Here is a 22,714-nt window from a genome sequence, read left to right on the forward strand (position 1 = left end):
AAAAAAGACTCTCTTCCACATGGGAAGTAGTGTGACCCAGAAGCCCTGAGTTCAGATCTTGCCTCAGACACTTTATTTTAGAAGGCCAAGTCACCTAACTCTCTAGGTCTCACTTTCCTTATCTGTAAAAGGAGGTGGCCAGAGTTGATGGCCTTTAAGGTCCCATCAGGCCTTAAAGCTATCTATGGTACCACAATCCTATGACCCTGGATTTGATATCTGGGAAAGCACATGGAAGTTCTGGGTTCTAATTCCCCAAAGGGTCACCAATATGCTTCATGGCCTCAGGCAAGTTAACCAGCTGCTCTGTTTCACAGATCCCTGCCCTTGTAAAGGGAAAATCATCATCCTTCTCTCCCAAACAGGGATGTTTAGGGGATTAATTAAAGTTTATTCCAATCCCAAGAGATCTTTAGATGCAGGTGGTATGTTAATGTTGGACCCAGTGATTAAACGATGCTTATGAAACACAAAAAGATCAAAAGATGAAAGGGACAAGATATGATTATGTTTAATAGCAACTCACCTTCAAATTGGACGGCAGTCCCATGGCCTTCATCCTTCTTCTCCTGAAAGAGTTTGAAGCAAGCATCGGGACTGGCCAGGAGCAGCCTGAAACCCTGACAGGGAAAGAGGACACCTCAGTCTATAATTGGAAGGGCCCTTGAAATCTAGAATGTTTGAGTTGGGAGGAGCCTTAGAAGAGAGAATGTCAGTGTTAGGAGGGGCTTTAAAACACAGAATGTCAGAGCTTGGAGGAGCCTTAGAATACAGCATGTCAGAGCTGGGAGGGGCCTTAGAACAAACAATGTCAGAGCTGAGAAGGCCCTTAGAACAGAGAATGTCAGAGCTGGGAGGGGCCTTAGAACACAGAATGTCAGAGCTGGGAGGGGCCTTAGAACGTGGGATATTAGAAGTGGAAGAATCCTCAAAGTTAATTCTGCCCAACCTCCTCAATTTACAGAAGGGGAAACTGAGGCTCAGGGAGAAGAAGTAATTTGCCCGAGGTCATCCAAGTGATAAGTAATGGTATTCAAAGAAAGATCCTTTTTTTAAAAAAAAAAACATTAACTCTGAGCTTCTTGGCCAAAGGTAAATCTTTGAGAACAACCACATCATAGTCCTCCATTGCTGCAGAACTCAGAGAAGAGTCTGCCTCCTCCAGGAAGCCTTTCATGATTGCCATCCCTTGGCTCTGATGCCATCCTCCCCCCATTTGCTGCAGTAGCAGAGTCATGACTAGGCGTTATTGTACAGAAGGCAAATTCAGTTGAAGATGGGAGCGCTGTAGAGAACAGTCCGCCCTGGGTACTTCTGCACCAGACAATAGAGCGGATAGCATGGACAATAATTCTCAACTCTTAACCACTGGCTGCTAGAAGGTGAGGGCAAGGCAGGCCCAAGGAGAGTTAAGAGCATCTGGGTGTGTGCCTAGGACTTGGTGAAGGACCAGGGGTAATTTTGGCAATGTGGCATAGGTCTATAGAGGATCTTGAGACAAAGGCAGGAAATGTGCCCTATTAGTTTCAGCACCCTGGACAAAGTCCCACTAGCCCTGCCTTTCTCACTGTTCTGGAACACATAACTTGATGCTATTTTGTTTAAATTTGCCTACTTACAGTTACCACAGTAGTCATCCAAGCTGAGGAGGGAAAGAAGAGGCTGGGGATATTATACCTTCTGTCCAGGGGCAGGAACAAAGCTGAGGAACTCATCCACATGGCCCACATTTAACCAGTCAGAATAGAGCTCCACTGGGTCCTGCACCTTCTGGGCATACAGGAAGTTCTTGACGACCTTGGCCATCCGGCGGCCACCTGACCTAACACAAAGAGAGACAAATCATTGTCACAGCAAAGCAGGACAGATGGGAACCCTGCCAACCTAGAAAGAGTCACCTTATGTACTAGTACTTTCATGGACACATCTGCCAACATATGACTATTGTCACCTTTGTCTTTTTCTCCCTGGAAAGTCCATCCAGAAATGACCCAAAATCATAAGCACCAGACCCCTCTGACCTGACACCTTCACTTGGACACTCTGTACTTTATTGATTCAATAACTCATCCACATTCATTCTTCTCCTTTTCACTCTAATTTTCTTTCTCTTATCTCTCCCTTTCATCATTTCCTCTTTTGTCTTCCTGTCTCTTTTTGCTGATTAACATTTTCTTTTTCCTCTCTTCTCCACTCCTTACCATTTCTTTCTTCTCTTCACAAAGAGAATCGGATAGCTAGGTGACCCAGTGGATAGACCACTGGGCTCGCAGTCAGGAAGACCTAAGTTCAAAGCCAGCCTCAGATACTTACTAGCTGTGTGACCCTGGACAAGTCACTCAACCTTTGTCTGCCTCAGTTTCCTCAACTGTAAAATTAGAATAATGGTGCCTCCCAGAGCTGTTATGAGGCTCAAAGGAAATCATTTGTAAAAGCATTTAACATAGTGCCTGGCGCATAGTAAGGTACTTAATAAATGTTTGTTCCCTTCCCCCTTCCTCAAAGCTCCTGTACTCTCCACTCCTCTCTTTTTTCCCCCAGAAAAGAATATGATAAACAGGAAGAGAAAATATGAGATACAGGGAGAGGTAACTCTCAGAATATCTGGAAACCCAAATAAAGAAGAGAAAAATATTTACCAGAGAAGACAGGTGGATAGCCTCACCTCAGAGAGGGAAAGTAACAGACATGTCTAAGGTCATACAACCAAAACACGTTTAGGATGGAGGTGTCACATCTACTGGTCTTCTAACCATCAAACTAAAAAACAGGATTTCTTCATGTGGGGCTTGGGATTCTGCCTCAGGTAAGGAGGTGATGGTAAGACCATACTAGGGGGAGCAGTGTGGCAGACGCCAAACCAGAAAGACAATGAGGAGGAATGGAGGAGGTTCTGTGGGAAAGGGAGTGAGGTCAAAAACATGATGATGTTTTATTCATTGAAATGAATTCATTTAACTGTAAATAGTTGCTAAACAAGTTTAGGTGGGTTTGTTGATGTTCTATATTGTTTTCAATGGAACTTAAAAAAACATTTCACTACTAAAAATTAAGAGCAAATATGTCTTCTTTAGGCTAAATAAATATGTCTCATAAAAGAAAAAAGAAGGAAGGAAGAGAGGAAAGAAGGGAGGCAGGGAGGAAGGGAGGGAAGGAGGGAAGGAGGGAAGGAGGGAAGGAGGGAAGGAGGGAAGGAAGGAAGGAAGGAAGGAAGGAAGGAAGGAAGGAAGGAAGGAAGGAAGGAAGGAAGGAAGGAAGGAAGGAAGGAATTAGGGGCTGGACCTTGCTGACTGAGGAGAGAACAGATAGTCTTTAACAAATCATCCAGTCCAATCCCCTGCCTTCAGGAAGTCCAGGACTTAATTATTTTTCATTTCACAGATGAGTTCAGTGAGACCCAGAAAGTTTCAATGACTAGGAAGCAGAAACAATACCCCAGGTCTCCTGCCTCCTAGCTTAGGGATCTCATCTCTGAAGCATAAGCATGTCTAAAAGTCATTAAAACTGCATGGAAAACAGAACAGATAAGGAATCCCCCAAATATAGTTTTCCTCTGACAACCCATCATTAAAGGCTGCCTTGTAGGCTAAGGGGTGGAGATGTCCCCAGGACTCAGTCCCTAGGTCTAGAAATGGTCACCCCACTCCTATCGAGGCTTCCACCAGAGGGAGCACACGTCCAAAGAATCAGCTATTGCAGACCACAGATTATCAGAGCTGGAAGAGCCTTAAGAACGTAGATTGTTAGAGGTGGAAGAGAACTTGGAACATGCAATAGTAGGGGTAGGAGAGACCTTAGAACAGAGGATGTCAGAACTGGGAAGGCCCTTAGAACAGAGAGTGTCAGAGCTAGAGAGTTCTCCAGAGGTCTCATATTCTAACTCTTCCCCTCAACCCTGCAAAGGCCAGAGGAGAGGAGTAACTGGGCTAAAGTCACGCAGAGTTAATATCACAGCCAGGAGTAGAACCTAGGTCAGGAGTCACAACTGGTCTTTCGACTGCACCCTGGGTCCTCTCACAGACAACACAACACAGAACAACAGGCAAAGATATGATGGCTTTGGGGAGATGGATGGACAAGGAGACCCAGGGCAGAAAGTAATGCTTGTGAGACCTCTGGAAAACCTGACCTGAAATGGTAAGGAAGACCAACTTCCATCCCAACTAATTTGTATTTATTAACTTGATTTTATATTATATTTATTTATATATGTACTTGCTATCTTCCCCATTAGAATATAAGTTCATTGTGTGTAGGGATTCTTTCTGTTCCTAGCACTGAGCCCGGCACATCGTAGGCAAACTCTTCTCCTTTTCTCATAATCGGTTTTCTTTCTCTGGGAGTGGATAAATGAGCTGTTTGGGGCTCACTCAGCCCCCCACTCCTAGCAGGGAAGGTTAGAGGACAGCCTTGAAACTTCTACCACAAATCCACATTCTCACCCCCTACATGACTCCATGGTGCTTATACCCTGAGCTTCTGTACAAGATTATAAATCAACTTTGCCATCCCCCAAACCAACAATATCCCCATATGACAGGCTGAAAGAGCCCAGTAGTGAGCAAGCAGTCCATCATACACGTCAGGGTTCTATAGGGTTTATTTTAGGAGCTGCCACTGGATTTCAGAATCAAGTCATAATGTGAGTGTTTCAGATGTGAGTCACCAAAGAGGTGAGTGCTCTGTTCCTGACCTTGGCAGAAGCTCAGCCCTGTGTACCCTAGCTACATTCCGTGTATTTGGCCCATGCCAGAGGGAGGCCCCCACCCAATCCGGTCCTAGGGACTGGAGATGAAAGAGCCCGACAGGTATTGGTCTTCAGAGGCTTAGATTCAGTGTCGCATTCTCCCAGACCTCAGAACTTTTTGACCTCTTTGCCTCCAGGTTCTAATGTTGGGGAGCAGGGTGACATGCCGGGGCCCATCCCTACTCTGTTTGGAAACTTCTCTTACTTTACAATGACATCTGCTCAAACAGCCTGTCCTTTTGGAAAGGACTTCATTAGGGGCCACATGGATCCCTCCCACAGCACACCCCATTCCAGAGGTGCTGGGTGGATGTCTATTTGCTGGAGCTCCCTGGGGGGTTCCCATTGAGAACTCATGGGTGACATCCAACCTGAGGAGTGAAGTGAAGGTCATTTAAGTCTAAAAGCCTTGTTTTCTGACAGATTCAAACCCTCAGGGTTCCTGTTCAATTGACTTCTGTCATTCTGGCATCTTAACCAACTCAATCATCCCATGGTAAGCCAGCCTGGTGTTGGGAGAATGCTAAGCTCTGTTCTAGCAGCATTTGCTGCTTGGTCACCCTCTCTTCACCTTCATGAAACCCTGAGATCACTAAGCAAGAATCAATGAGTCTCTTCCCCTTCCTTTATCCAAGTCTGCCCAACAGATCTCCCACTCACCAAGTCAACAGGCTGCTACTTCTATCATGCATACATACACCCAGGCACACACATGCATGCACACACACACAAACACACACACACACACACACACACACACACACACACTCCATATTCAAAATATCACCACCTTCGCTGTTAACACACATAGTACCACCAGTGGGAAGTTCCCTAAGGCTAGCCTAAAATGGATAACCTTACAAAAATGCTAGAAAAAGAACATTAGGATGTAGAATGTCAGAGCTAGAAGGAAATCTTCCAACAAAATATCAGAAGTAAAAAAAAGAGCTTAGACCACAGAATGTCTGAACTTAGGAAGGACCTTTATGAAAGAATTTCAGAGCTGTTAATGACCTTAGAAAATGAATGTAGGAGTTGGGAGGGGCTTTAGAATATCAACTATCAGAGTGTAGAGGGACTTTAGAACATAGAATACCAAAACTAGGAGTAAATCTTAAAATATAGAATGTCAGAGGTGGGAAAGACCTTAGGACATAGACTGTCAGAGCTGGGAGGAACTCTTAGAACACAAGATATCAAAGCTAGAAGTGACCTTAGAACATAGAATGCCTGTGCTTTGAAGGACCTTAGAATATGCAATGTTAGGACTAGGAGGAACTTTGGGACATAGAATATCAAAGTTAGGAGTAAACCTTAGAATATACAATATCTGTTAGAGGTGGGAAAGTCTTTAGGCTATAGAATGTCAGAACTGCTCCCTCATGTTTAATTCCGAGCACCACATTTTGAGAGGTACCCTGATAAAATGGGAGAATATGGGTAGAAGGACCAGGATACTGAGGACACTAGGAATTGTTTTATGAATGGGATAGTTGGAGGAATTGAGACATTTGGCCTACACAAGAAACATTTATGGTACACATATTTGAAGGGTGAGCTTGGGAAAGATGTACCTTCTAATATCATCATGGATTTCAAGATAGAAGAGAGCTCCAAGGTCACTAACTGACTTGCCCAAGGTTACATGGATTTGAACCCAGGTCTTCTGATTCCAAAGACCATACTCTTTCCACTATATGACATTGCCGTGACTTATGCTATATGACTCCAGAGGAATGATCCTAGACCAATAGGTAGATGTTTTAGGGAGGCAGGGAGCTTGGTTTATAAGAAAATTCTTGCATTGAGCTGAAATCTACCAATGGAATGTGCTGCCTTGAAAGAAATGTCCCCAGAGACATTCAAGCACAAGATAGCTGAGCATTTACTGGGGATATAATTGGGGAATTCTTGCTCTGGGAAGGAGGTTGGTCCAGATAACTCATGATGTCTCAGATGACTCAATGATTCTATGATGTTAAGATGTCAACTAGTCGAAGTTCTAGGATTTTGTGATTCTAAGCTCCTGAGTTTTAAAATTCCATGATTACTAAATTCTATGATTCTAAGGTCTACAATTCTATATTTTTAATCTTCTAAGTTCTAAGATTCTATGACCTTATTATCTGTGCAGTCTTGGGTAAGCCACTTAGTCACCTTGTGCCTCAGTTTCCACCTCTGTGAAATGAGGGAGTTGGTCTAGAACCTCTGAGGTCCCTTCCAGCTCTAGAACTATGATCCTATAATTCTCTGCCTGAGGTTAAGTTTGTCATAGGGTTTGGTGCTGGTTGGAAAGAGTTATAGGTAGTCAGTCTCACCTCTCATCCACTTCCCTCCTCATCCTACCCCATGCCCACCCCCTTACTTGGGGAAGCTGCTGCCAATGAGGATTCTGCCCAGTGGGTACTCCTTTCCCTGGACAGTGACAGGTGGGCTAACATCTAGGTTTCCAAAGGAGTCAAGGCTGGAGGCACCACCATATATAGGCTCTCGCGTCACATAACCAAAGTCAGGGCCCTGGGGAGAAAGAGAGCAAAGCCACACCACAGAGAACAGTCAGTGGGGGGAAATTGGACAAGGAGGAAAAGGGAGAACCAGGTTTGAAAATTAAAGAATCCCTCTGCTGAGTCTCCTGCATTGAGCCCTTACCCCTGCATTGAGCCCTCACCCTTGCCTTGGTCCCCCACTCCTGCACTGAGCCCCCACCCTTGCATTGAGCCCCCACCCCTGCATTGAGCCCTTACCCCTGCAACAAGCTCCCACCACTGCATTGAGCCCCTATCCCTGCATTGAGCCCCCACCCCTGCAATAAGCTCCCACCCCTGCACTGAGCCACCACTCCTGCATTGAGCCCCCATCCCTGCATTGAACCTCCATTCCCGGAACATGCAGCATGGAATACCCAAATGTCCAGAATAGGCTGAGACACCTGCCACATACCAGGATCTTTTTAAAAGGAAAATTCTTCAGCCCCCTGTTTCGAGGAGAATCAAAGACAACTGGAAAGGATTTGTGAGGTGCTTCTATGTAACCAAATTCCATTTCATCCTGAGGAAGTGGGAGGAAGGAAAAAATCCAATTACAACCACCCCATGGTCAGATAGAAGAGATTATGGTGTGGCAGGGAAAGCACTGGCTCTGAAGTCAGAAGACATGGGTTCAAACCCTACCTCTGACACTTACTACCTATGTGACTGTGAGCAAGCTCCAACTCCCTGGGCCTCAATTTCTCCATCTATAAAACAGGTACATTGGATAAGAGGTTCTCTAAGTTCACTTCTAGCCCTGTATCAATGACCCAATGAAAGCGGCCCCATTTCTAGAACTCTTTCAGGTTACAAAACACTTTTCTCACAAGATCTCTCTGAGTATTATGGGATCCTAGATCTAGAGTTGGAAAAGACCTGTTTCAAGTTTCTTATTTTACAGTTGAGGAAACTGGGGCTCAGAGAGCTTAAGTGACTTGCCCAGGGTCACACAGGTAGAAACAGGTAGAACTGGTAGAACCAGTAAAGGCAGAACCATAATTTGAACCCAGGTCCTGGGGCAGCTAGGTGGCACAGTGGATGGAATGCTGGATCTGGAGTCAGGAAGACTCATCTTCCCGAGTTCAAATCCAGCCTCAGACACTTACTAGCTGCATGACCCTGGGCAAGTCATTTAACCTGTTTGCCTTAGTTTCCTCACCTATAAAATGAGCTGAAGAAGGAAATGGCAGACCACTCCAGTATCTCTACCAAGAAAACCCCAAATGGGGTCAAGAAGAGTTAGGCATGACTGAACACCAACAACCCGTGACTCCAAATCTCTCCATTGTGCCTTTCTATCATCCTCATTTTACAGATTCAAATCAATTCAACTGATCAATCACTCAAACACCGATAAAGCACTTACTATGTGTAAGGTACCGTTCTAGGGGCCTGGAGACACCTGAAATATAGAAAGGATTTGTGATTCCCTCAAGGATTAGGAGCTCAGACTTAGGAGATGCCTGAGGCACATCGAGCCTGGGTGACCTGTCAAGAGTCACAGAGCTGGTAAATGGCAGGGGCAGGATCTGAACCTGGCCCACTCCCAGCCCATCATGCTGTCCTCTGCGCCATGCTGCCTCTCCTAGTCCTGGCAATGCCGAGACAAAAGCCAAAGGATCCCTGCCCTCTGGGGGAAGCGGGAGAGCTGGGGCCATGCCCAGGGTCCCCCAGCCTGTTTGTTGTTGAATCGTTTCAGTCATATCTGACTTCGCGGCCCATTGGGGGTTTTCTTGGCAGAGATACTGGAGTGGTTTGCCATTTCCTTCCCCAGCTCATTTGACAAATGAGCAAGTTTTAGGGACTGCACTTGAACCCAGATCTCCCAGTGCTTGGTCTCCTGGGGCCGGGGCTCAGGAGGTGGGATAGAAGGTAGACAGGGGGAATCTGACTTTGTGAGGAGGCAGTTCATCTGAGAATTCTGCAACATTCAGGCAACGAATGGCGTCAGAGTGGGGACTTTTGGGCCAGGGCAGAGCGAGGCAAAGGGGTGATGGAAACAACATAGCTCCCACTGGCCCCGGCGTTCCCAGAGGCCAGCTTCCTTCAGGGAGGGGGATAGGAGAGAGGTGTCCAGACCAACACTTTTGCCAGTATGGAAAATTCCCAGTGTGAGAACTCTTCATTCACAGAGATCAGAAACTTCTCTGGAACAAAGAGTTACCTAAAAGGGTACTTAGAGGTTGAATAATATGAGGAAAGTCCCAGGGAATATGTGTTAGAGGCAGGATTTGAACCCATGTCTCCCTGACTCCAAGGCTCTCCATCTGCTACCCCAGCCCTCTTTTGTCTCACCCAGTGCCCAGCCTAGCAGGAGCCATTCTTGGAAGACAAGGGCATGTTTTGAGACCATGTATCTTGGTCTTCACATAGAAGTCACTATAGGGTAGGTCTCATCCTCCCCCTCTTCAGCCCCTCCCTCTCCCCCTTCTCTTAGCTGGCTGGGTCAAGTCCCAGAAATTAAGTGTTTGGAAGTTCAGTCAACGCTAGGAAAAATTCAAAGAGCCAGCTCCCCACTAGGCCACACACACACACACACATACACAAAACCTCTATTTCTTCCTCTGCCCAGATTACCTGGATCCAGCGGTCATTTCGGTTATCCACCGGTGGACAGATGGTCAGATGACAATTAGCCCTCAATGCCAGGTAGGTCATAGCATCCAGAAATTCAGCCTGAGACGTTTCTTGCTCATTAATACTAAGATTGGGCCAAGAGGGAAAAATGTCATATCAAAGACTGTTATTAATAAATCCTTGTCATATTTAGCAATCAGATCCACCCTAGAAAGGGCGTTCCAATTGTTAACCTACTTGGGGCAAGGAGAAGACCAGGTATCAGGCAGACCCAAATCAGGAGAAAGAGGCCCAAAGGGCAAAAGATAAGGATGAGGTCTGTTGTATAAAAAGGGAAATCTGTCCAGTTGTTCCATCCATGGCTTACAGATGAAGACCATAGCTTATAGAATCATAGACTGTCAGAGGTGGGAGGGTCCTTAGAACTGAGAATGTCAGAGTTGGGAGGGTCCTTAGGACACAGAATGTCAGAACTGGGAGGGCCCTTAGAACACAGGATGTCAGAGTTGGGAGGGGCTTTAGAACACAGGATGTCAGAGCTGGGAGGGGCCTTAGAACATGGAATGTCAAAGCTGGAAGGGGCCTTAGAATATAGAACATTAAAGACACAACATTTTGAATACAAAAAGTGAAGACTAAAAGAAACTGCAGAAAATAGAATCAGACTGGTCAGAACATGTGCTATTAGGGTTGGAAAGGAATTGCCTCATGATTATACATGATTGTCCTGAGGTCAGGAGGGGAAGTGATTTTCAAGGTCAACCAGGAAGTCAATGGCAAAAGTGGAAGCCGGGGCTTTTGGTGGCCAGTGACCAAGCAAACCTGTCTGATCACTCCCTTCGTGTCTGACAAGACAGGAGCCTCAGCCTCTGCCCTAACCTCTCACCCAGTGATCTGGGGAGAACCTCAGATTGTCAGCCCTGCTGGACCCACAGCTACCTCCCTGGGGAGATTTTCTTCTCCGAGCTGGAGGCAGGGGCTGTGACTCATGGAAGGAAAGGGAGTGATTGGGCCCATTCCAAACAACACATCAAGGCCAGAAGCAAAGAAATGAGACTCAGGAGTACCAGCTAACTCATCTCCCACTGGAACCGAAGGGCCAGGCACCAGCTCATCAGCTGGGAAGCAAAGACCTCCCAAGGGAGAAGCTGTCCAGGCTCCCTCAGTTGCCCCCCTGAAGAGTGCTCGAGGCTTTGTTTAGAGCTAATCCAATGCCTGCCCCAAAACCCTGCAACAGAAGCAGCTAACCCTCCTACAATTAACTGCCTTTGTGGTCTCATGCAAGTTGCTCCCCTTCCGTTGGCCTTAGTTTCCCCATGTGTTAACTGAGAAGCAGGGCTTCTTAACTTTTTTTTGTGTCATGGACCCTGGGCAGTCTAGGGGACCCCTTCTTAGAAGAATGTTTTTGAATAATTAAAAAAAATGCTCAATTTAAAGAGAGGTTTTTTCTTCCAAGTTTACAGACCTCCTGAAATCTATCCATGAATCCTGTGGATCCAGTTTAAGAAACTGAATGAGCTGAATGATCTCCCATTTTATGACTCTCGCTTTAGAAGGGACCTTGGAACTGGTCATTTGACACCCCTCCATTCTCTACTTCTAGTATGTCCCCTCCCCCCAGGAACATCTTCCTAACACTCACCTTTGACCATGTCACTGCTTTGCTCAAGAAACTTAAGTCCTTCCCTCTAAGCTCCTTAGGTAAGCATTCAAAATCCTTCACAGTGTGGCTCCCCTCCACCTTTCCAGGCTCGTTCCACCTTACTCTTCTTCAGGTACTCTCCGGGCCAGCCAAAATGGACTACCTGCTATCTCCCCGACCTGACACCCCATCTCCCACCTCTGCGCCTTTGTATAGATCGTCCCCCATACTGGGAATACCCTGCCTCCTCACTTCTACCTCTGAAAATCCCTCAATTCCTGTAAGGTTCCATTCAGGTTTCACTTTCTAAGAGAAGCCTTTCTCGATTCCCCTGGTTTTTAATGCCTGTTCAGGCCTCCTCCAACTATCTTGTAAACATTGTCTCTTTACATGCTGTCATATATAACACTATATACATATATGTGTGTGTGTGTGTGTGAATGTATATGTATGTATATATAGTGTTCATAATGTTGTATCTTTAATGCTCTCTCTACATAAGGCTCTATTATGTATATATATATATATATATATATATATATATATAATATAATGTCTCATGGGTTTTTTTTCTTTGTATTCCTGGTTTTTAGCACATAGTAGGTGTTTAATAACTACTTCTCATATTAAATTAGTTCTATTGTGGTATTTACTCTATTGGAAACTAGTAACCATGCCGTAAACTCTAGCCCGGTGCTTACTCTTCCTACTCTCCCAATACTAATGATCACATGAAAAAGACCCAAGTCAGGATGAAAATTCCCAGCCTCCACCCTCAGCTCCACTCACACTCCATTCTCCCTCCAAAATATATCTTAAATGTTGGCTCGCCCTAATCACCACTGCTCCTTCCATACTCACACAACCCAAGCCAGCTTCTAACCAGACACATATTACCAGCTTTCTGTCCGAGGCAGCTAGTATAGCAGTGGGCCTGAAGTCAGGAAGACTCTAGGTTCAAATCCAGCTTCAGACACTTATTAGCTGTATGACCCTGGGCAAGTTACTTCGCTCTGTTTGCCTCAGTTTCCACATCTATAAAATGGGGATAATAACGGCGCCTACTTCCCAGAGTGGTTGTGAGACTTATTTTACCACTGCCTGCCTCAGTTTCCTCAACTGTAAAATGGGTGTAGTAACAGTACCTACCTCACAAAGTTGCTTTAGGGATGAAATAACATCATATGGTGCTATGCAAATGCTCATTCTCTTCCATTCTATCTGTCTCCTTCTTGATCTTCCTAACGGTTGCAACCAGGCCCCACCCCACTCCTAGAACTTCCATCCATTGATCTCTCTGCTCATCTCTGAAGCAGGGAGGGAGTGAAGTGCTCTCAGGACAAGTAGGTGCTTAATCAGTACTTACAGAATTGCATAGCTCTCCTGCTTTCAACCCCATGGCATCCCCATCTCCTGATATATGCATCCTGTGGGTGCTTGAGAAATTCTCATGGCCAGACTGACAGTCTCCTTTGGAGTTTGGTTTTATAAGACCTTAGAACTCATTTAGTCCATCCCTTTTACTTTATAGATGAGGAAACTAAAGCCCAGAAAAGTAAAGTGAGTTACCCAAGGTCACACAGATGGTAGTGAGCATCAGAGGTGGGATTTGGATCCAGGTCCTTGTCACCTGCACCAGTGTTCTCTCTGCTTTTACCAACCAATCAGTCATTGATAAGCATCTATTAAGTGCCTGATATGTACCAGGCACTGTGCTAAGTGCTGGGGAAGCAATAAGAGGCAAAAGATAGTTCCTACCCTCAATGAGCTTACAATCTAATGGGGAGACAACATGTAAATAAATCTATAAAAAGAAAACTATATGCAGGATAACTATAGGATAAATAAATAATGGAAGGAATTTACTAGAATTAAGAGGTTCTGGGAAAGCTTCCTGTAAAAGGTGGGATATTAGTTTGGATTTAAAGGAAGCCAGGGAAGTCAGTAGTTAGAATGGAGGAGGGACAGTGTTCCAGTCATGGGAGACAGGCAGAGAGAGATAGAGTGTGTTGCTCATGGAACAGCCAGGAGGCCAGTGTCACTGAAGAGTACATATTGGGGAAGAAAATCACTTTGGTGGCTGAATGGAAGATGGACTTGAGTGGGGAGAGACTTGAGGCAGGCAGACCCCCCCCCCAGCAGCTATTGCAATAGTTCAGGTGTGAGGTGATGAGGGCCTGCACCAGGATGGTGACAGTGTCAGAGGAGAGAAGGTGGCTTATTGGAGAGATGGTCCAGAGGTGAAATAGACAAGAAAGGCTGGGAGGTGAAATAGACAAGAGAGTCTGCAGAGATGAAATAGAGGAGATACTAAAAAGGTGAAATAGACAAGAGAGGCTCAAGACATGAAATAGAGGAGATGCTAAAAGGGTGAAATATACAAGAGAGGCTAGGAAGTGAAATAGACAAGAAAGGCTGGGAGGTGAAATAGACCAGAGAGGCTGGGAAGTGAAATAGACAAGGGAGTCTGAAGAGGTTTTGAAATAGGCATTGGCAAGAGGTTCTATATGGGGGTAAGAGATAGTGAGGAATCCAGGATGACCTGGGTTGTGAGCCTGAGGGACTGGGAGGTAGATATTGCCCTCTACTAGTAATAGGGAAGGTAGGAGGGAGGATTTAGGGGGAAAGATGACGAGTTAAATTTTGGTGTCTACTGGACATCCAGCTCAAGATGTTTGAAAGGCGGTTGGAGATGCTTTGCTTTGCTTTTTTTTTTTTCCACATCAGGGCAAAGGCCAGAAGTAGAGAACAGACTGAAGAGTCCTGGGAAAGGAGTGGGCCAGTCCTCACCTGCACACATAAACATCCAGAGGCGGTTGGGTGTTGGGGGTCATGATCCAAGGTGCCACTCGGAACACTACCGTGTCTGTGAAAATTGGGGTTTCAAGCAGCATCTGTCGGAACAGATGCAACATCCTGACTTCTCAGCTGGAAAGTCAACCTCAGCTTTCTAGTGCCAAAGTCTCTCATCCCCAAAATCCCTGGCTAGAAACTAGATTGCCAGTGAATTTCAGAGTCTCTACCCAACCTTGGATAGCTGCATGTACATCATACAGACATGTACCCCTACCCACCTAGCCATCCTTAAACAAACCTCCCTTTGTCTCAGGCCAACCAACCAGCTCCCAGGTTCTCCTCGGGAAACCACTGCCATCACCCCATCCTCCCACCAGCCTCTCCAGCCCTGGATTTCCAAGGATGACATACTTCATCTGTGTCCATCAGAGTGAGGTCGAAGGAGATCAGTCCCAGGAAATCAGCATCAGGGAAGGCAAGGCCCTCCACATAGAAGGTGATTTCCTGCTCCCCAGGGTCCCGATCCACCTTGTATGACAATTTGTCAGGTCCGAGGACCCTCTTGTAGTTGGAAATTTGATTCCCACCTAGGACAAAATCAGGGAGTAAAAGGATCTTTTCTAGGGACAGGGAGGTGAGTTATTTTGAAAAGTTACCTGGTTGAGGTCCCAGCCATAGCAGGAGAATACAATTAACCAGGTTCTGGTCATAGCAGGAGTGGCAACATGAGAAGGCTAACTCAGAGAGTAAGTGACCTGGCTACATGGTCCATCACTTGTCCGCATAGCAGTGAGACTACGTACTACGGGATCTCAATCTTTTCTTAAGGAAGGGAGAAAGAAAAGTGGAAAAGAGGGAGGGAAGGAGGAAAGGAAGGAGGGAAGGAAGGAGGGAAAGAAGGAAAGAAGGAAGGAAAAAAGAAGACATTTGGGAAGAAGAGAAAGAGAAAGAAGAGAAAAATGGGGAGCTTCTTTTCTGGGCCATCTGCACACACCAATACAGGCTTCCCTATGGAGACAGGCCAGCAGGACTGTGCTGGGAGATATCTTCCTCACCTTGAGCACGGAATACACGCGCTTTGTCTGAGTCACTGAGTGACACATGCAGGACAAGTTTGTGGTTGTGGAAGACCTCATCAGGGCCATTGGTCCAGAGCAGCATCTTAGACATGTCTTGCAGGTCTGAGGAGATGTAAGGCTTGAGGAGGGATCTCCTGGGACTGCTCCCTCCCCTCCCATGATGTGGTCTCCAGGACCTCCCCTTCATCCAGCCTGGACTAAGAGGGCTCCTGGCCCAGCTGCCCACCTCCCACTTACCTGCCAGTGAATACAAGTGGCTGTGAGAGTAGTCGACGCCCCCAGGGACCGGACTATCTCTGTCACAATTCACCAAAAGAATTGCTCCATGGCCTCCTGGGCCCCAGCTCCATGTTTTCTGCAGCCAAAGAAATTAAATTCCATTCAACGATCATTTAGTCAGGGCCTATTAGACACAAAGCACTGTACTCAGCCCTGGGGATAGGAAGACAAAAATTACAAAATCTCTACTCTCAAAAAACTTACATTCTTCTGGAATGGAGTAAGAGGAAATAAGACATAACAAATAATAAAAGGTAAGGGTGACCAAAGCAAAGGAGAGATAGGAACAAAGTGTTCTAGAGAAAGATGAGGAGGGAAAAAATGCTTTCAGCTGTGGTCAAAGGTGGCATCAGGGAAGGCTCCGTGGAGGAGGTGGCATCAAAACTGGGCTTTGAAGGCAGACCCAAATTCTGAAAGCCTGAGGGGAGGGGGAGCACCTTTCAGGCAAGAAGACAGTGGTTGACGTTCAGAAAACACAGTGTCGTATATTTTGACCAAAGAAGGAGTGCCCGTAGGCTGGAGAGGTGGACAGAAGGGAGTATGTGAACATCCTCGGATGCCAGGCAAAAGCTTTTATTGCATCCTCAAGGCAATAGGAAACCACGGAAAGCGTTTGAATGGATGCTTTGGGTCGGTTCTTATCAAACATGTTCTGAATGGATTGGAAAAGGGAAGAGTGGAGGCAGAGACACTCAAGAGAAGGCTGCAGCCTTCTAATGTCCAGGGGAGGCATTACTGTGGCAGCTGGACTAGGGGGATAGCCGTGGCGATGGAGAGGAAGAGGCAGAGGAGAGGGAGACAGAGAAGGGAAGATCCCCCTGGCCAGCTCCACTCTGATCCTCATCCTCTCCCCACGACTCTCTGCCCCTGGACCCTGGGCTTGAATTAGATGGGGGAGCTGGCATCTAATCTTGCATGGAACCACCCTCCCCACCTTTCCTGTTCCAACTCCAGATCTCCTTTGCGCATCATCTTCCCTCTTTAGAATCTAAACCCCTTGAGGGCAGGGACTCTTATAGTACCTGGTACAGAGTAAGAACTAGGTGGTGTAGTGGAGAGACCACAAGACTGCCTTGGTCCATATACTGCCTCAGACATTATTAGCTGTGTGAACCTGGGCAAGTCACATAACTTTGCTGTGCCTCAGTTTCCTCATCTGTAAAACAGGGATAAAAATAGCACCTATCTCCCAAGGTTGTTCTGAGGATCAAATGATATACACGTAAAGTACTTTGCAAACCTTAAAGCACTATATAAATGCTAGCTTTAAAAAAATTTTTTTCAATTAACAATGATTTACTTTTTCTCTCTCCTACCACCTCCTTCCACTATTGAAAAAAGGAAAAACAACACCCACTCTTGTAGCAAATATGCATAGTCAGATAAAACAAATTCCCATATTAGCCAAGTCTAAAAATACATGTCTCCTTCTGCACCCTGAATCCCTCCCCTCTCTGGCAGGAGATGGGAAGCGCTTTTCATCAAGTGTGCTCCAGGGCCATGGCTGGTCATTGTATGGATCAGTGTAATTACGTCTTTTAAGTTATTATTAATAATAATTTTAATAAGAAGTAATCTCTGAATTAATAGTAATTACTAATGAAATTATTTATGAATAATTATGAATTTTTTATTCACACAATATGAATTGTCAACTTATTAAATATGGAAGTTCATGGGGGTAGAATAAATGGGGTAGAGGTCAAGGAAAGATTTCCTCACTATCCTAGGCAAAGGTCAATGGTGATGACTACCAGCCTTTGAATCTTGGATTTTCCTACGTTGGGTTTGCTTAGAGCAGGGCCCATGTAGATGGGTGAGAATGAGACACTAGATTATACAATCATAAAATGAAGGAGTGGAAAGATATGGTGCCCATAACTGTACAATAGTGCTCCAGAGGAAATATTACAAGATTTGAGTATGACCAGACTATCCTCTCTAGTTCTGGACACTCTACCTAGATGGCTAGGTGGTACAGTGGATAGAGCTCGGGACCTGGAATTAGGAAGACCTAAGTTCAGATCCAGCCTCAGATACTGTATGACCCTGCCTCAGATACTTCCTAGCTGCATGTACTTCACCTCTGTCTGCCTCAGTTTCCTCTCCTGTAAAATGGGGATAATAATAGCACCCACCTCCCAGGATTGTTGTGAGGCTCAAATAAGATAATTGTAAAGTGCTTAACATAGTGCCTGGCACATAGTAGGTACTTAATAAATGCACATTTCCTTCTTTCTGTATCTTCCAGGGAAGGAACATTCATTAAACACTTACTGTGTACCAGGCACTGTGCTAAGCAGTTTACAAATATTATCTCATTTGATCTTGGGGATCAGATTTGGGGAGAGTGAGAATCATCGATTCCAGAAATTCCAGTGCCCCATTCCCCCAGTAGATAGAGATTTACAATCCCTCCCAAAACTCCTAAGAATTTGCTAGTTTTTCTCCAGGTCAAGGCAATCCCTGGAGAAGCTTACCTTGTTCACTTTGCTTCTCTTTATTGTCCCAGTACGACCCGTGTCAACATCCAAAGACAGTTCTGAAAAATCACACAGAAAAGGGACCCTTAGCCAGCCCTCAGAGGCACTTGCTCTGAGCAGAGGCCCCTGGCACCGTGGGATCCTAAGCAGCCACATTTCCTGCCCTTCCTTGACACCCCATTCATGCTACAGATTGCCAGAGCAGGTCTGTCCCAGAAGGTGCCGGAGGCTGTGCCTTGGAAACCTGGTAGAACCATGTCTTGTGAGCCATTTTCCTTGGTGGTTGGGGCGAGCGGAAAGATTGAAGGCCTAAGGCCTGAATGCTTTGCTCCCATGGCCAAATCTTCTAGAGAACCTGTGACCAGGAGCCTGTGGGAGCAGAGTATTATCAGGGATTTGCTGCCATATAGTCATACTTTTCTCTACTGGGCCTCAGCTTCCTCAACGGTAAAATGATATTTTACTAATGATCTCTGCAGTCTTCCAGCTCATTACACTCCATTGTCCTTCCAATGCTGACATTCTGTATTCTAAGAACCCCTCCTGCTTGATCGTTCTACAGTACGTTCCAAGCTGCGTTCATTGCCAGCTCTGACAGTCTCTGTTCTAAAGCCCCTCCCAACCTGACATCCTGTATTCTAAGCTAAGGTACCTTCTAGCTGTGACATTTTATGTTCAAAGTTCTCCTCCAGCTCTGCCATTCTACATTCTAAGGTACTTTTCACTTCTAACATTTTGTCTTCTAAACTACGGCCCTTCTTAGCTCTGACATCCTGTGTTCTGAGCTAAAGCATGTTCTAGCTGTGACATTCTACATTCAAAGTTCTCCAGCTCTGACATTCAACATTCTAAGGTACTTTTTCACTTCTAACATTTTGTCTTCTAAGCTAGGGCCCCTCTCAGCTCTAACATTCTGCATCCTAAGGTTCCTTTCAGCTCTGACATTCCATGTTCTAAGGTTCCTTTCAGCTCTGATATTTTATGTTCTAAGGGCCCTCCAAGATCTAACATTCCATGTTCTAAGCGCTTTCCCAGCTCTGACATTCTGTGCTCTAAGGGCCCTCCTAGCTCTGACATTCTATGTTCTAAGCTAAAATTCCTTCTAGCTCTGACATTTTACTCCCTCAGTCCCCTTCTGGCTTTGGAATTCTGTTTCCTAAGGGGCCTCTAGCTCCAAAGTGTTATGAATCTATAACTTCTTCAGTCTTCATTTATGTTTTACAACAAGAACTAACTAACATCCTTTTCCCTCCAGGAACCTAACATCCCTCACCAGCAAGATCCTACTGATTCATGTAATACCTCAATGGGAGGTGGGAAGAGCAGAGAGGACAGAATCTGCTTGGAAGGTCAGGAAAGTGAGGCTCAGAGAGGCTGACCACCTTACTGAATATCACACAGCAAGTCTGGAACAAACCTGAGATCTAGTGCACAAGTGGGTCCTAGACCTGCTGCCTTGCAGGAGCCTGCTGAACATCCCCAGAGAACGATCAGGGAGGTATAGAAACAAAGAGGCGAAGAGCAGTAACTCTGGCCTACTTACCAATGCCGGTCAGATAGAGCAGGGCCTGGCCTAGAGCATTGCTCTCATTCTTTCCATAGTAAGAAACCAGCACCTGTGGAAACATCACGGGGTCTGATCACATGCAGCCTCCATGCCCCCAGGAAGCTCCAGGAGGCTGGGAGCAAGAGAAGCCGGAGGAGCAGAGAAACCTGGCTGCGACTGACCTGCCAGGAGGCACACAGGGATGACCCTTCCAGTGTGCAAAGACCCAAAAGTCATTGCTTAGATTCAAGGGCTAGACGCTTCAGTGGTGGGTGGTGAGAACCCAGAGCCAGCAGACCTAGTGGAAAGCACCCTGAGTAGCCTCACTTTCCCCTCTAAAATGAGGAGACCGGACTAGATGATCTGGGCCCTCCCAGCGCTGACATTCTGTGTTCTAAGGGCCCTCCCAGCTCTGATATCCTGAGTTCTAAGGGCCCTCCCAGCTCTGACATCCTTTGTTCTAAGGGCCTTCTCAGCACTGACATTCTGTGTTCTAAGGGCCCTCCCAGCTCTGACAGTCTGTGTTCTAAGGGCCCTCCCAGCTCTGATATCCTGAGTTCTAAGGGCCCTCCTAGCTCTGATGGTCTGTGTTCTAAGGCCCCACTCAGCTCTGTGTCCTAAGGTCTTTTCCAACTCTGATGTTCTGCATTCTGCTGTCCCTCCCAAATCTAACAAGCAATGTTTTAAAGGCCCTCCCGGTTCAGATAGTCTATTGCTCTTTGGATGATTCAGGAAAGAAAGGGAGAATTGTGGGAGCAAGTTGGCCCAACAGGAAAGTCTGGAGAGCTGGAGGCCTGGGATGGGAAAAGGTGAATTTATGTTTAAGTGTGTCAGGTATATGAAGAGTGCCCACAGAGTGTGTGTGTGTGTGTGTGTGTGTGTGTGGTGTGTGTGTGTGTGTGCAAATGGTTGTGGATGGCAGAATAAAGTTCATATAGGTGGGTTACACAGCGTGTATACTTGTAAGCTGATGTCCATGTGGGATACAAGGGGATACGTGAACATATGTGTACATGATTGACTTGAGGGATATGTTGGGTAGGGGAGAGATTGACATATGTGGGCGTGGGTATCAATGAACTAATCAATAAACATTTATCAAGTGCTTACTATGTGCCAAAAATTGTGCTAAGTGATGAGGATACAGAAGCAAGCAATAAAGCATTCCCTACCCTCAAAAAGCTTACATTTTAATGGGAGAGACAACATGGAAGTGGGAGTGGGAGAAATATGGAGAATTATGTGGTACCTTGGTGGGTATGCCAGTGTGGTTATGTGCTTAAGTACATAGAGAAGGCTGGGGAAGGCATATAGGTAAGGATGTGTGTATAAAGTAGATATATGAAGAGAGCAGGGAGGCATGTGCATGTCTGTGTGTGAGTGTAGGTATGTATGTGTAGAGGTGCATACGGACAGCAGGATGTGTGTGCGTGTGTGGGGGGATGTGTGGGTGTGTGGGTGTATGTGTGTGTGGGGGTGGGGTGTGTGTGTGTGGGTGGGTGGCTGGGTGTGGGTGTGTGGGTATGTGTGGGTATGGGGGGGTGTGGGGGGGTGTGGGGGTGGGTGTGGGTGAGTGTGTGCAGGTGTCTGCTGAAGGGAACCAATGCAGCCTCCCTCTCACCTTGGCATCATCAACACTCTTACTGGCGGCCTCCATGGAGATGATCACGTCCACATCAGCGTCCAAAGGCCAACGTTCGTCGGTTGGGGGCCTGCGCACATTCTTAGGGTCATACTCCAGGTAGGTCTGCACTGTTGAGCTTCTAGTGACCTTAAAAGTCACAGCCCCTGGAGGGACTGAACTGGACCAGAGAGAAGGAGAGGACAAGAAGGAGGTAAGCCAGGAGGCTGTCCCAGAGTCTCAGGGCTTCAGAGTAGAGACAACACCAAGGGATTGGGTACTGGGGAGGGAAGAACTCTTACATCAGCTCAGACATCTCCCTGTAGCCAGGCCTCTCTTTGGGACCACAGTTTTCCCATCTGTAAAATGTAGCTATCATTCCCAAACCCAAGGCCACAAAGACTAGGTGTGAAAGATGGCATTTGATGCTACAACGGGTTGAGATGAGCAATTGTCAAAGCAAACAAATGTTGATCAGCTGATCGTCTGTATGTAGACATGGCAGGAGAGCCCTGCGTTTGGAAGGGTTGTGTCTTCAGTGATGACATTCCATTTTTCTTCTCTAAGCCTTTTCAGCATCTCTCCTAGCAGTCCCCCATGCCAGGAATGCACACCCTCCTCATCTCCTCTTGCTTTCTCTGGCTGCCCTCAAGACTGCTGAAGTCCCTCCTTGGCAAGAAGCCTTCCCCCACCCCCACCCAACCCAGAGCCTTTCACACAACCTTCCATTCACCTCCATTTATACATCTGGCATATACCAAGGCATTTACCTAATGTCTCCTCCCATTAGAATATAAGCTCCTTGAAGGCAGGGACTGTTTTGCCTTTCTTTGTATCTCTTGCGCTTAATACAATGTCCAGTATACAGCAAGTGATTAATAAGGGAGAAGCTCGATGATGCAGTGGATAGAGCGCTGGGGCCTGGTGTCAGGAAGACTCATCTTCCAGAGTTCAAATCTGGCCTCAGACACTTCCTAGCTGTGTGATCCTGGCCAGGTCACTTCACCCTGTTTGCCTCAGTTTTCTCATCTGTAAAATGAGCTAGAGAAGGAAAATGGCAACCCATATAGTATCTTTGCCAAGAAAACCCCACATGGGGGTCATGAAGAGTCAGACTTGACTGAAAAATGACTGAAAGTGATTAAGAAATGCTGGCTGACTGACTTTAAGTTCTGTGATTCAACCTCATGCTGAAAGACGTCTAGCAATGCAGAACTCACTACTTGGTGGAGTGGCCCATTCTGTAAGAGCAGAGTTCACAACATTTTAGAATTTTGTGAGTAGAGAGACCTCCCTTTTGGAGCAGAGAGACCTCTTCCAGTGGTTAAACTGGTCCAACCAGTCCCTAAAAAAGGACTCCCCACTAAAACATCTTTTTAACAATCATTTGTTTATTAAGCACTTACCTCACGCCAG

At 46.1% G+C, this 22,714-nt stretch overlaps 1 protein-coding gene across 2 annotated transcripts in view; it reads right to left on the reverse strand.

The window, feature by feature from the left end:
* LOC110198390 (protein-arginine deiminase type-1-like) overlaps window positions 1-22,714 on the reverse strand; it is a 57,107-nt gene that overhangs the window by 12,621 nt on the left and 21,772 nt on the right. Inside the window, exons 2-13 of one of the 2 annotated variants that reach the window (XM_020972644.2) lie at window positions 21,299-21,479; window positions 19,675-19,747; window positions 18,129-18,190; window positions 15,607-15,724; window positions 15,346-15,471; window positions 14,702-14,877; window positions 14,285-14,388; window positions 9,853-9,976; window positions 7,688-7,795; window positions 7,113-7,264; window positions 1,678-1,822; window positions 527-620 (exon numbers count right to left, since the gene is read on the reverse strand). In XM_020972644.2, coding sequence (XP_020828303.1) covers window positions 527-620; window positions 1,678-1,822; window positions 7,113-7,264; window positions 7,688-7,795; window positions 9,853-9,976; window positions 14,285-14,388; window positions 14,702-14,877; window positions 15,346-15,471; window positions 15,607-15,724; window positions 18,129-18,190; window positions 19,675-19,747; window positions 21,299-21,479 — 1,463 coding nt within the window. Of the gene's footprint in view, window positions 1-526; window positions 621-1,677; window positions 1,823-7,112; window positions 7,265-7,687; window positions 7,796-9,852; window positions 9,977-14,284; window positions 14,389-14,701; window positions 14,878-15,345; window positions 15,472-15,606; window positions 15,725-16,670; window positions 16,801-18,128; window positions 18,191-19,674; window positions 19,748-21,298; window positions 21,480-22,714 lie in introns of those variants that run through there. The other variant, XM_020972661.2, reaches the window with a different exon arrangement.

Source organism: Phascolarctos cinereus, unplaced genomic scaffold, assembly GCF_003287225.1.
Source record: "Phascolarctos cinereus isolate Bilbo 61053 unplaced genomic scaffold, phaCin_HiC Scaffold_726;HRSCAF=1367, whole genome shotgun sequence".
Classification (NCBI taxonomy): Eukaryota; Metazoa; Chordata; class Mammalia; order Diprotodontia; family Phascolarctidae; genus Phascolarctos; species Phascolarctos cinereus.